This window comes from Mus caroli, unplaced genomic scaffold (assembly GCF_978045245.1).
Source record: "Mus caroli unplaced genomic scaffold, Mus_caroli_1 scaffold_8, whole genome shotgun sequence".
Lineage (NCBI taxonomy): Eukaryota > Metazoa > Chordata > Mammalia > Rodentia > Muridae > Mus > Mus caroli.
The window spans coordinates 31,072,807-31,087,613 of NW_028227263.1; the positions used below are offsets into that span (position 1 = coordinate 31,072,807).

At 41.3% G+C, this 14,807-nt stretch overlaps 1 protein-coding gene across 3 annotated transcripts in view; it reads right to left on the minus strand.

Annotated features, from left to right (window-relative positions):
- Window positions 1–13,530: 13,530 nt before the first annotated feature.
- The window catches only part of Insc (INSC spindle orientation adaptor protein), a 118,099-nt gene continuing 116,822 nt past the window's right edge, over window positions 13,531–14,807 (minus strand). For all 3 annotated transcript variants that reach the window (XM_021166905.3, XM_021166904.3, XM_029480213.2), the window contains exon 13: window positions 13,531–14,093. In XM_021166905.3, the coding sequence (XP_021022564.1) occupies window positions 13,965–14,093 (129 nt within the window). In that variant the 3' untranslated portion in view covers window positions 13,531–13,964. The remainder of the gene's footprint in view (window positions 14,094–14,807) is intronic.

Genomic DNA, 14,807 nt, shown 5'->3' on the forward strand with positions numbered 1-14,807 from the left:
CCAGTCCTTTCTTCTGCTCTTTACATAAATGGCATAGAACTGCTTGTATACAGCCTGTAAGACATCAAACAAAACGTTAAAGTATCATTAATGACAGAGAAACCATGGTCTCAATAACTTCTTCATCCTATCTTGAGTTAGCATGGAATATGGCATCCCTTGTTAGTTGAATATAGATGTAAGATTTTTTTTATCTTTTATTGCAAACCAAAATGGCATTTTTCATATCTACTCAGTCCTTTCCAAAAGAAAAAAAAGGGAAAGAAAAAGAAAGAAAGAAATCCATAAAAATAAAACTAGCTTTTGAGTAATTTATTTTTCTTTCTATCTAAAAGTCACTTTGTGACTCAGTTCCTATACTCTTGTTGAATATACTCTACTTCTGATAATGGTGCAAGCCTGAGTTCTCTGTGGGTCTATGGTTCAATGCACACTTACAGAACCTTCTAGCTTAGCAGAACAAAAATTACTTGATTTCCATTTTCAAAGAATGTCAGGTACTTTTAAGTTTCAAGTTGATTTTATAATTACTGAGATATATTGCTAAAATATAAGGATACAGAATAAAAATAATATACTCCTGAAAAGTCCTGGTCATATCAAAGTCATAATTTTTAATGAATTATAAACAAACATAAAATAGAAAGTGTAGACAAAACCATGAGTTGATTCTTAGAATTAGCTAATAAATTTGCAAGCTTCTGACAAATTTGAACAGGGAAGACATTTTTAAAATGATCAAAAAATACAAATTACTAATGGGTTATAATCCAGATTGGGTAGGATTTAAGAATATTAAATATTGAGTGGTTATTCTGAATTTGTGAATTTTCTGGCAATAACCAATTGAACAATTTATGAAATTCAATTCTACATAAGATGACCCAATCCAATAGTTCCTAAGTACTTTGAATTGGTACCTTAAAGCAAATCTCCAAAAGAATACGGCATGGACTTATTGATGAGTTTCAGGAATAAAATGTACATAACTTTGATGAAGACTACATCACTTTGATTCCATACCCTAAGTACAGAGGTCTATTGAATTCAAAGAACATACATATAAACTTTTGACTGCATTCATTCCATGTCATTTAAAAACTGTTGTCTTGTATTTTCTTTCTTCCTACATTTATCTTGTGTGCATATGTATACAGGATGTGTGTGGGTATGGATGTGCATAAGTGTTCATTCATCCGTGTAAATAAAGATGTAGCTGTGCCATGGCATCCTTGTGCCGTTCAGGGGACAACTTCAGAACGCTCCACCTTTTTAGCCAGGTCTCTTTGTTGTCAGCAAACTTCCCATGATTCTCCTCTCTCTGTCTCCCTATAGCAGTGCTGGATTATAGAAGCTCACACTACATGTAGAGATTTTGCATGCGTTCTGAGTGTTTGAATTCAGCAACACTTTTCCCCACTGAGCCACCTTCCTGCCCCACATTAGTTTAATCTTAGTTTTCTTAATCCACAGACACTCTTGCTCCTTCCTGCTCAACAACAACCACTCACTCCCACTCATACTCAGAGCCTTGTCATGTTCTCGCTTTTCCTTCCTTCTTATGTCTCATACTTCTCTTCAAGACTACATTTCTTCTATTTCAAATACACTCTTCATGATTTTCTTCAGCAAGATTGTTTGATATGTCTCCTAATCATCCTTTAAGTACTATTTTCCCTTACTCTAAAAAATATTTCTCTTGATGGTAGGCAGAAAAATCCTCATACCAAAGACGCCCATACTCTAATGCCTGGAATCTATCTATAGATTACATTATATGCCAATAGGGCATTCATAAGTTATAATTAGGGTTAGTGACCTTTATATTTGGAGACTCTCCTACAGTGTCCAGGTAGAGCCAACCTAATCATAAAGCCATTGAGAACACTGTCCCTAGTGAAAGACATGCTACGGGACAGGAAGAAGAGAGTTGAAGAAAATCTGAAAACCCATCAGCATGAAAAGAATTTCTGCTGCTGTCTCTGAGATTCAGAGGCCTGAGTCTAAGAACCAGAGAGAGGCCCCTAGGAGATAAGGGCTGTGCCAAGATGCCAACCAGCAAAGAGAAAAACAAACAAACAAAACAAAACAAAAAACTCCAGCTCCATAGACCAAGGTTGTGTTCAACGAGCTTGTTAATGGAGTCTTCCCAGTATGGTGAGGTACTCACAACAGTATATAACCCCAGCTCCAGTATATCTGACACCTTCTGCTGGCCTCCCAGGGCACCTGTACATATGTGGCAAATGCTTACAAAGACACACACACACACAAAGACACACACGCACACACTTTTTAAGGATCTAAAATTGCATTCTTGTCTTTCTAAGGCAACAATAAATTGCAATGGCAACTAGCGCTTTGTGTGGGCATGTATCTAGTCCACCTCAACCAAAGGCATTTGAGGGATCTTAGTCATCCGAACTATCCCATCCTGGTTCAGGGCTCTGTGTTTACATCTTTATAAATTCCCCTATGGACCCAAAGAAGCAAGTGGGATTAGATGACTCTAAAGAGACAATTGGTAGTGAACTTGCATCTAGGGGCCAGTGGACCAAGACATAAGAGGATTTTCTTTCTTTTTCTTTTTCTTTTTTTTTTTTTCCTACACAAAGGACAGAGCAATTGCTAAGCCTGGTCCTGAAAACAAGGTCTTTGTTTTGTGTGGTTACCACATGGTCTCGTCCTCTCTCTTTGGAATTTGACAAGCAAATTGGCATTTGTGTTTCTGAGACTGTCATAGAATAGTGATTGTTAATTATACCCTTGATGTCCTGCCTCATTCTGCCATGGATGTATTATGCTAAATGTGTTTAGTGAGCAAAAGATCTTAAATTTGATTTCAAGTTGCCTATCTCAGCATGCCAGTCAGACCCGCCCCAGGTCAGAGAGTTCTTGAGGGGCTGCCGGGAGTTATTCTGCTCCATAATCCCTGGTTCTAACATAGAGCAGGAAGTATCCAGAGGGTCCAGCAGATGTCAGTATAAAATTTGTGAACCTCTTTGGGTTGCATATTAACATATCAGATTACATCATCCACTGCCCTAGAAAAGATACTGAGTGTTAGCTTCGGAAACAGTCGTCTGCATGAGAATTTGTCCCTCTAACTGGTAAAAGCTCTGACCTTACATCTCAACCCCAAAGCTGGATAAGAGATGCAGTTTCCATGTTAAAGGAACTTCAGGGAATGAGAATAAATGTGAATAAAGTGTCTGTCTCTAAAACTAGATCTACTGATGCCCACTGTCTGGTTTCCTCTGTACAGCCCCACTGAGTTGATTCTCAGCACCTTTGGTCTAACCTGGAATACTGTCACTTGACAGCCATAGACAGACACCCATAGCCAGGGTTTTAAGTTATTTGGTGCTTTGTAATTAGCAAGTGACATTGCCACACCAGCCATAGGTATGTCAATATCAATATGCCTTTAATTTTTTTATTAATATTAGGATTCTTTGATATTAAGAAAATGACAAAGACTATATAACAAGTGTCTATATGTCTGCTACTTAGATTTAATAACTAGCACCATTTTACTATGGGTGATGACAGTCTTTTATTTTATTATTAATTAAATGGTCTAATATACTCCTTCCTAGTCCCAGCCTCCTCTTAGCATGGTGTAGATATTACCTTTAAGTTAATGTGTATCACCCTTGTAATTGTTTTCTGGAACTGACATAATAAAGCACTGTAAGATGGATATCTTCAGGAACAGGGATGTATCATCCTACATTTCTGGAGGCTAGGCCCTCAAGGCGACGGCAATCCCACAAAAAGAACAACAGTATCAACTAACCTGGAACTCTGGGAAATCCTAGAGACTGAGCTACCAACCAAAGAGCATATACAGGCTGGTCTGATGCCCTCTGGACATATGTAGCAGCGTCTGCCATGTCTGGCCTCAGTGGGAGAGATCAAACTTAAAATCTTGCAGAGACTTGAGTCACCAGTGTTGGGGGAGAAGGGATATAGGGGGCTGCCCTCCAGGGGCAAAGGGGAGAGGGTATGGGGGAGGAACTCTGCAAAGGGGAACAGGGAGTGGGGGCAACATTTGGGATATAAATAAATAAATAAAATTTTAAAAGAATTTGAGATAAAGGTATCTGGCAGGGCTGTGGTGGTTAATATTGTCAACTTAACAGGATCTAAAATCACCTAGGAGACAAGCCTCTGGGATGTATGTGAGTGAGGGATTGTCTACATTGGGCTGAGGTGCGAAGACCTACCCTAAATGTTGGTAGCACCATTCATGGGGGTAGGAGCCTGAAATTGAGCACAAAAGTGAAGTGAACCAAGCGCACTCACTGCTCTCTCCTTCCTGACTCTGGCCACAATGTGACAGGCTATCTCAAACTCTTTGTAGTCATGATGGACTGCACCCTCAAATTGCCAGTCAAAATAAATCCTCCCTTCCTTAAGTTGCTCTTCTCATATAGCTTGCCACATAAGCAAAGACCATCAGTAATAAAAGGGCATCCTAAGGAGGCCAGGGCCAGCTTGCAGTTTGCCATCCAAGCTCCTGGTACTTCCTTGGCTGGGTCAGCAAAAGTCCGACAATATGATACCCTTTACAGGTGAGCCTAAACGTCCCCATTCTATAAAGTTCCTATCATATTTGATTAGAGGCTCAGCTAACTGTGACAGGACTTCATATTAATTACTTACAGTTGTAGTGACCTTAAGCTCACATTCTAAGGAATTTCATCATATGAATCTCAGGGGGATAAAAGCCAACCCACACCACCATCTGAGTATTATTGCTTTCATATTATAAACTTTTCTCATCACTGTGCTATAAGATTTAATGCATTTCCAACTTTGGCATAAATAGCATTATACTGTGCCTATTTTTCAAATCCTTCTCTCTTTTTTAACCAAAAATATATTTTGAAGAAATGTTCCTATTTCCAGGACATTTATAGCATTTCATCATGTGAATTTGTCACCGTCAATCTATCTCTCTACTGAAATATAAAATAACTACACAGTTCAAAATGGCACCCAACCAGGAATAGTAAAAGCACGTATCTTTGGCATAGCTCACAGGAGCTCTTTGATTTTGGCCCTTGCTAAGACTGTGTGGCTCTAACCACTTTTCACAACCTTGCAGTGTTCGTACTTATTAAGGATGTTTCAGGCAGCAAGAAGAAAGCTCCTTCACAACTGCAAGATACTGTTAAACAAGGAAAAGGTTTTAACAGATGAATAGGTTTAAGTGTGGTGTTTTGAAAGAGTCTCTTGAATGTTAGCTGAATGCCCCGAGGTAAAGGGATAAACCTTTAGGGAGTAGGTGAAAGACCCATTTCCCTGACATCTAAGAAGATCTCTAAGGAGGAAATTGACCTCACTCTTTTTTGTTCGTTTCTCCTAAGTAGATATGTTTATTTTTTGCAGATCACAATTTGTTCATACTGGGTTGGTATGTTAACTTTTTCAATGTAGAGGAAACTAGAGTGGAGATTTGGAAGTAACATTTAATAATAGCTTTCTCATGACCCGAAGGATCATTCCACATAGTTGGGAGGCTGTGGCTGCTTGTCTGACCCTCTCTCTTTCTCCACTCACTAAATATAAAAAATGCCTGGCTAGTAAAGGCCCATGCCTCATTTATTTGAATATATTAAGCATCCCTATGTGTATTGCCAGACTGTTCAGTGTCTTTTCACATGGTTTTAAGATGTTAACACTATGAGGGTGTTACTTTTTAACTTTTTATTGATTCTTTGTGAATTTCACACTATTCAAGTCTACAAGGCTTCCAGACCTTCTTAAAGGCATGCTCCTTGACCTCACTGCTCATCTGCAGTGTGTGCTGCTCAATGTTTTTTGGTCATGGTGCCCAAGAGCTGGAAAATATAGCATGTCTGGGGAGAGTTACATTAATCCACAGCAGAGGTAAGAGGTCCAAGGACTCTGCAAGGTCATCTAAGATATAGATAAAGGAAGGGCACGCTTACAGAGAAATCACAAGGTCTCTGGTCACAGAGCTCCCAGGATAGATGAGCATACAAGGTTTCCTGGGAAGTTCTCTCCGACAAAGAGATGTCATTGCCATCACCCAGTACCACTTCTTAGATGGTGCTGTGACATCCAGATCTGAGCTCTTGCTTTTCTGAACCCTAGCAACTGGGCCTTAGAACATCAGTGCAAATCCCACTCCCTGAAGAGTCCAGGAGAAAGCTCCACGGTACTCCTAGACACTAGATGTTCATAGAAATGCTGGGGAACAAGATAGAAGGCTAAAAGGGATGTTTTAACCAAATCTTTGCCTGATGCTCTGACCATTAAAATAACTTGTTCAGGCCAAGTGTAGGGAACAAGGAAAATCTTGTGTGAATGTGTGGCTTTGACATGGGTATGACCACATCAAGGACCCCAATGTCCCAGATCCATATGAGTGATGAAGCCTTCCATGAACGAGGCCCAGATGAGGCCCTCTGGTCTGTGCGTGAATGATGAGAATGTGTGCTTTCTTTCCCTGGCAGTTTACAGTCTCAAGATTGCTCTCTATAGAGACTGCTTCTAAGGAAATTAGTTAAGCCTGCCTCCTTATTCAGCTATAAATAATAACCCTGCCTTCTTAATTATCTATATGCAATGATCCCACCCTCTTGTTCAGCTGTATGCAACAACTCACCACCCTGTTCGACTGTATATAATAAACACACCGAGTTTCTTCTCCATCAGAAAGCCAGTGTACCCAATCCCAGCATGTCTTAGTACACACACCTGTCCTTTATCCATGCCCTTGGTGCTGACAGATAGGTAGATTCCTGGAGATATGCAAGGACACCCAGCTGAGGAAATGGTTCAGGCAGTAGAGCTAAATCCCCAAAGCCCTGTGAGAAATGACAGGTGTGCAATTGAGCACCAATAATGCTAGTGCTGTAGAGGCAGAGACCGGAGGATCCTGCAGACCTGCTGCCCAGCCAGTCAAGCTAAATTGGTGAAGGATAGTGATAGAAGAAGACAACCAATCTTAGTACCTGGCCTCCATAAACATATGTATATGTGTGTCCTCCACACATATACCAGACATTCAAACAAGAAAACAAATAAAAATAGCTTATTCAAATTTTGGAAATCCTCTCAAAAGCCCTTCAAACAAAAGTGTCAAATAGAAATGAAGTTGTGAGTTAGCTGTTTGTGTGATGTGTCCTCCAGACATACCATATAAATGGATCTCCCCAGGTGGACTCCGAAATGCTTCAGAGGAATAGGTAAGTTCATTACTAAGTCTTAGCATGTTAAGATCTAAGGGATAAAAGGTTTCAAGCACCCACCCCACTCCCCCACCCCCAGCCACTGAAATTCTCAAGGGATATGTGGATTCAGAGAAAGCCCAGCCCAGTTGGGAGCAATGAGTGGGGGTTATATTGCAGAAGCTGCTCTTTATTCAGCCTTCCCTGAAGGCGGATACCCAATGAATCCACCTACAAGGCAACTCCCAGCTGTGACCTGTAGTCGCCAAGCCTTGCCCTACAGTGAGGAATGTGGTTGTTTTACTTAATGGTGGATTCTGCCTTCACTGAGACCTCTCAAGCTAGAAAGGAGAGAGGCCACGATACAGGAAGAAAATGCCAAGCTACTGTGTCCATAAAGGGATGAGAATCTTGTTTCTGCATAATGACAGAATTTAAAAACAAGCACACAGAAATTTATGGATTTTTCCTATGGACTTCCAGTTGTACTCTGAAGTTCTCCTTTGAAGGTTTCAAATCAAACGAGTCTCCCCTACCTCTGTAAATATGTGTGTGTGTGCATGTGTATGAGTATAGTGTGTGTGTGTATGTGTGTGTGTATTCACATAAAAAAATCCTCATTTCTGTTTCCATCAATCATGTAGAGCCTCCCAAACTCTCTGTAAAATATCTGAATAAAAGTCTCTATGAGGGAAATAATAAGATTATGAACATAGAAATTTCCACTGTTCCCTACATAGAGATCCTAAGAAAGAAAATTAATATTACCAAGGCTTCAGCATCTTGAAGATAGAATCAATAGTGTGCACCATCCACCTTGACTTGTCTTTGTTCTTTTGACCAAAGTTGGAGTAGAGAGAAGCTATTTAGAGATTTTTCTGGCATTAATCCGGAGTCATCAAGGGTTTCTGCTTTCATTAAGTTATATTCACTCCAATCCCATTATTTCTCTCGGAAATAATTTTCATGCCTACTTCAGTAATTTCAACAAAAATAAAGATTGTGAATAAGTAAATATGTATTAATTAACTTAGAATGTAAACTATTTTCTCAATGAAGATATGCAGATAGATATAGGAATAGGTATAGGTATGGGTATGGGTATGGATAGATATAGATCCAATTAAGTGTAGGTGTGCCTAGGACAGTGATCATCAGCTTTGGCCCAATCCTGTTTACCATTACTAGTTGAGTGTTCTTGGTAGTTTCTCTGATACTACGTGCTTATTTGTAAAAGGGAGTCAGTGAGCATTCCTGAGAGCTTCTCTAGAATCTAATGATGTAGAGACTGCACAAAGGCTGATGCAGAGCTGATGCCAGTCATAGCAGCTGTCGTAGGGTTTCTTTTGCTGAGATGAAGCACCATGACCAAAGCAATCTGGGGAGGAAAGGGTTTATTTGGTTACACTTCCACATCACTGTCCATCAGTGAAGTCAGGACAGGAACCCAAACAGGCAGGAATCTGGAGGTAGGAGTTGATACAGAGGCCATGGAGGGGTAGCTGCTTACTGACTTGCTCACCATGACTTGCTCAGCCTGCTTTCTTGTAGAACCTACGGCCTCCGGCACATAAACCGCACCTCTCATAAAGGGCTGGGCCCTCCTACATGTGAGACCAGGAAACCTGGACAGATGTAAATAGGCTATGTTTATTGAGAACTTGTTCTTAGACACTATTCTATTCACTTTCCTGTCGCTGAAACATGCAGTTATGGCTACAACCCTATGACTCAGGTAATATTTTCTTACAGATGAGGGAAGCAAAGCACAGAGAGACCTGCATCATGCCCAAAAGACACACGTAGAACCAGGATTCAAACTGACAGCATGCAGCTTTAACCCCTCTGCTTTACAGCTGATAAACCCGCTCACACCAGCTCACCACCTCCCAGTCTACATCCGAGATAATCTCTGCAATTACTCAAACTTCTTTCCCGTCCCTGAGCCATCAGTGGCCCCTCACGGTGTATCTGCTAAAGGACCGTGGCTCCAGAAAGACATCAAGCCTTTCTGGAAAGTGCTTGTTACTAAGTTCCTGCTCTCTATGTAGTTGGCCTCTGAAGTCACACAGACATGGGTTCAATCATAATCAGCATTAACTCTGATTTTTCATGTTGCTTCTTAGCATCTCCAACTATCAATCGCCTCAGCTGACATGAAGACTATAATGGGATCCGTGGTCACACAGCCTCAAAGCACTAGCAGCATGCAGAAAATGGATGGATCAGGTGCTTTTGTTGTTACTGGGACCCCAACAACCAACAAGAAGAGAAAGGATTTATTTGGCCCCTGGTTTGAGAGTGGAGCGTATCAGGCAGGAAAGGCAGGATGGCAGCACTGGCAGGAAGCTGGTCACAGTGAGTCAAAGTACAGAGAGATAAATGCTGGCTTGTAGTTTCCCTTCCCCTTCCCTCTTCCTCGTTCTCCCTTCCCCTCCTTCTCATCTGTGCACAGTGCCTGCCTGTTCTTTTTATTCAGTCTGGAACCCCAGGCCATAGGTTGCCCTGCCAGCATTCAAGATGTGTATTCGCTCCTCAGTTAAACATCTCTGGAAAACATTCTCATAGATACACCCAGAGGTGTGTTTTCTAAGTGATTTTAAAACCATTCAAGTAGACAGAGAAGATAAAACACCACAGTGGGATTAACATTAATCCAATTCTTTGGGACGAAAAATTAAACAGACCAATTAAGCTAACAGCTGCCTCCTTTCTCTTCTTTTCAGTCTCAGATTAACGTTTTTTTTCTGCCTGGGGTCTCTGTTATGACTTCCAGCCTAGGGCTCCCCAGGGGCCCAGAAGCTGATCAACCAAGCTAGTAGTCTATGGCTCAAAGAGAGTTTAAAATTGCTGAGGCTTTGAGGGTCTCACCAGTTAGGGTTCAGTCATGTCATCTTGCCTGAGGATTGTTGGGGAAAGGGTGTCATTTCTCCACATCCTGTGGTTTTGAACTCTAAAGTCTACCCAGATCCTGACTTCATTCTCTCATTCCTATTTTAAACTTTCTCACTCAAAAGATCACCTTTCTGAATAGCATTGACCTTTAAAGACACATTAAATCTTATTCTGAGTTTTTCCATTCAATATCCAACTTCCTTTTTTATTTTAGCTCCTTCTTTGAGTTACTAATAAAGCTTCCTTAATGTATAACACCATCTCTCCATACCATGAATGTATGTTGCACAAAGTCACTGCTGCAGGGACAGTAATTATTTTGAGGTTTAATACAGTCAGGACAAGGCATGACAAAGCTATGGGTTCTCTGAGGGCAGGATCTCTCACAAAGTACCTTTCAGTGGAACATGTGCTAATGTCTTTTGTATCATGGTACCTTTGAATAGGCTCAGCTTGCTCAGTAAATTCCCTTTCTGACTCAAAACCACAACTGATATTGAAAATTAGACCCATATACCCACCACTCCCAGCTTTCATTATCCAGGCAGAAAGCCAGTAAGACAGAAATGTTCTTTTTCTAGCCTGTACACTTATGGCTCTGCTGTATCATAACTGACAACTGTCTAGGTAGACCCAGAGGGGTAGAGAATGGAGTGAAAGAAGATACATCTCTGATGCTGGATGCTTCATTCTGATAAGAGAAGTTGTCTGGTAAATGAGGGCTGAGTGATTTTGATACAACCAGGTCTGTTCTCCATTGACTTCCATCCTGCTCTCTCCTCAGGGATCTGATTCCTGAATAGTCCATCATCTGGCTCTCAAAGCAGAGGACAAGACAACAGGAGACACCACTGGGAGGTCAGAATATAAGAGAGAACTCCTAGGCAACTGTTCTGCTGCCTCTCTGCCCATGTCAGGGACTGAGTCTGTCATTCCCACAGTTGCTCCCTTGACCTAGGGCAACTCGGTTATCTCAGATAACTTTGGTCCCCAAGGTTTCTAAGAGCAGTCTACTGTTAATCCCTGGTTGGCTCAACAGTCTCCTGTGGCTCCCTGAACTAATAACTCCCCAATTAGTCTTTTACTAGACTTCATTATTTGAACTGAGTTAAATTCCGTATCCACAACTCTGCCTGATATGACACACAATCACAGTGCTGCGTTGAAGATTTTCAGCATCCTATCACTCCTTTTGAATCTCAGTTTCTTTGTCTTACTGAGCAACCAGCCTGCCAAGTAAGCAGAACTTTGACCTGCAACCCAGCAAGTCTTCAATCTGTGTGTTTAGGACACAATCACTTTCTCCTGCCAACACAGGCTCCAGTTTCCTTAACAACTGAATGCAAAGTTCAGCTAAACCAGTGGTGCTCCAAGTGGGGGCCACAGTCTCCAGGGGTTCCCAAGATCCTGTTAGGAATTCTCAAAAGTCAAGGCTACTTTCATAGCTCTAAGGACTTACTTATTTACCTTGTATTTCCACTTGATGACATTACTAATGGGACACAGTCATGGTAGATAACACTGTGCATTCAAGGTTCAAGACCAAGGTACCAATGGCACTCCTATTGAATTCTGCCACACCCTCCAAGTCTGGGTAAAAATTTCACTCAGGAATAGTCTTAATGCAGTACTTGGAAATGTTAATTTTATTAAATCCTGAGCCTTTGCCCTGTCCTGTTTCAGTTTCTGGTACTCTTATTGACAAGAATGAGAACCAGACTCTAAGTATTTCCACCTTATTCTGAGATATAAAGGGAGTCACCCCCAAGGAGAAGGCAGACACATGGTTGAATTATTATCTGGACACTTTCCCACTATTTCCACTCAGAAAATAAGCAAACTATGGCTGCTAACACTGAGACATCTGGAAGACATTTTTCGAAAAGAATGAACCAAGTGTGGCTGTTCTAAAATAGATAACTGATAATATTTGTTCTAAGTAATATGAGTTGTGCTTGCAAGCATGGTAACTTCCCAGTATTTAAAGGCTGTTCTGATGAGACCAGCCATGATATTAAAAAGTCATGTGTTGCTATATGGTGAAAGGTGTTGACATCCAAACAACCATCTAATGTAATTTAATGGGATCCATCAAAAGGCTTCTTCCTGGGGCCGAAGAGATGGCTCAGTGGTTAAGAGTCCTTGTTCTTCTGGCACAGAACCTGGATCCAGTACACTTACATGGTGGCTAATAGCCATCTATAACTACAGTTCTGGAACATCTGGTCTCCATGGGCACTGCACACACATGGTACACAGACATGCACGGAGGCAAAAGAGCCATACACATAAAATAGATAAAAATCTCTAAAAATAAAAAACATTTGTCCTTAGTGTGCAAGCTTTGGACAGAGAGTCAGAGCCATTTACTTGGTGTCTGAGCTCAATTGTCTATATCTCAGCCATAAAGAGAGTATTTTTTTTATTTCCTCATCTGTAAAGTGACCTTGCCTGGCTAGAAAAAAACTAAATAAATAATATATGGGTAAATATTAATGTATTTATAAATTAATGTATAAGCTTCAAAGCAAGTGTTTGGACCTGGTAAATGGCATGCAAGTGTCTCACTACTCATTACTGTCATTCTAGGGTCTATGGAACAACAGTGGGTCTGGAAATAGAAGTTGTCACATTCATATTCCAACATAACTTACAAGCTACTGACCTCAGCCAAGTGATCCAGTAATATGATCATGTATAATAATATATCCACAAACAGTGATGAATGGCCATATGATTGTTGTGCGGAATAAAAGAGATGTTAGGTGCTTGGCCCAGGACCTGAAGCATTCTATTAACTCCTTTATATTAGTAATTGGATATTTGAGAAATCATTCTTGAACTTTATAAAATCATTATCATGGGGCAGGTGATATGGCTCAGAGGATAAAGGAACTTACCACCAAAACTGAGGACCTGAGTTGGAGCCCCGGGATCCACAAGTTATCCTTTCACACACACACACACACCATGTTACAACACAATGACATCATAACTTTCAGGTCTCACAAATGCAGTGACATTGAAAGGGTAGCTTTTTAAGGAGGTGGGGAGACTTGTTCCTGTGGTGTGAATACAGTCACCATGGTCAGTTTCAATCTGAGTGTGAGGACCCTGGACACAGAGCTGGTAAGAAATTCTCAGTCTCAGGCCACTTAGGCACCACTTCCTCCCCCGCAGCCTCCTGGGAGGACTTGTGCACCGTGTCTCAGTTCAGGACTCTCCTGCGCAGAAGGAGTGGGCTTCCTAGGGCAGAAGAAGTGAGTTTGGGTGTACTCACAAACACATTTTAAACGTCCCTATAAAAACAAGACAACTCTCTCTGGGCTTTACACAGATGGAGAAGTGCCTGCGGCATAAAACCATGAGAGGCAAAAACTGAGTTTAAAGACACAATTCAAGCAGAAAAGAAAAAATGGACATATTTCCATGATTCCATTTATTAAAGAAAAACATTTTCTTACAGTATATCTTTCAAACTGCAAAATTCAGTTTAAATTTCTCAAAAGAGTAAAACTAACTTTTAAAAAATGCTGGGCAGTTAAAATGCCCTGATTCAAAGTTGGGCCTTTTTGTTTTGTTTTGTCTTGTTTTTTTTAACAGGCAAGAATATATGCTGAGAAGAGAGAGAGAGCAGTATGAAGGGGAGTCACCTGTGACAACCTGTCATGTTAGCCTTGACACAATTCAACTTCTGCACCTAAATAGTCACAGAAGTGTGGGGGTTGGGGGTCCCCGAGGACCAGCTACTCACTGATAAAGATTCCCTTTCTATTTTGTGTAAAAAATAAATTATATATAAATAAGGAGCTGAAGAGAGCTAGCGTGGTAAGTGCACACAGTGTGCCTTCTCTCTCACGCTCACTACACAAAACTCTCCTCCATATTGCTACACAGCAAGAAGGAATCCAACAGTCGAGGCTGTACCAGCTGCTGGAAGTCAGAGTCCTGAAGGCCTTCGGGGCAGACCCCTGCCAACCGACGCAGGGCAGCCTAGGAAGAGAAGAAAAGAGAAGACACTGTCAGATGGGGTCCCCCACGTGGGTATGCGTTTCCTTTAGCTGCTCCGAGAGATGCATTTGAGAAATATGATACACTAAACAAACAATTGGATCTGATGACCTGACACTTGTCCCATGATACTTTTTTTTAAATTTTTAATATTTTTATTACATATTTTCCTCAGTTACATTTCCAATGCTATCCCAAAAGTCCCCCATAGCGCCCCCCACTTCCCTACCCACCCATTCCCATTCTTTTGGCCCTGGCATTCCCCTATATTGGGGCATATAAAGTTTGCAAGTCCAATGGGCCTCTCTTTCCAATGATGGCCGACTAGGCCATCTTTCGATACATATGCAGCTAGAGACAAGAGCTCCGGGGTTCTGGTTAGTACATCATGTTGTTCCAACAATGGGGTTGCAGATCCCTTTAGCTCCTTGGGTACTTTCTCTAGCTTCTCCATTGGGAGCCCTGTGATACATCCAATAGCTGACTGTGAACATCCACTCCTGTGTTTGCTAGGCCCCGGCATCTTCTCACAAGAGACAGCTATATTTGGGTCCTTTCAGCAAAATCTTGCTAGTGTATGCAATGGTGTCAGCGTTTAGAAGCTGCTTATGGGATGGACCCCTGGATACGGCAGTCTCTAAATGGCCCATCCTTTCATCACAGCTACGAACTTTGTCTCTGTAACTCCTTCCCTGG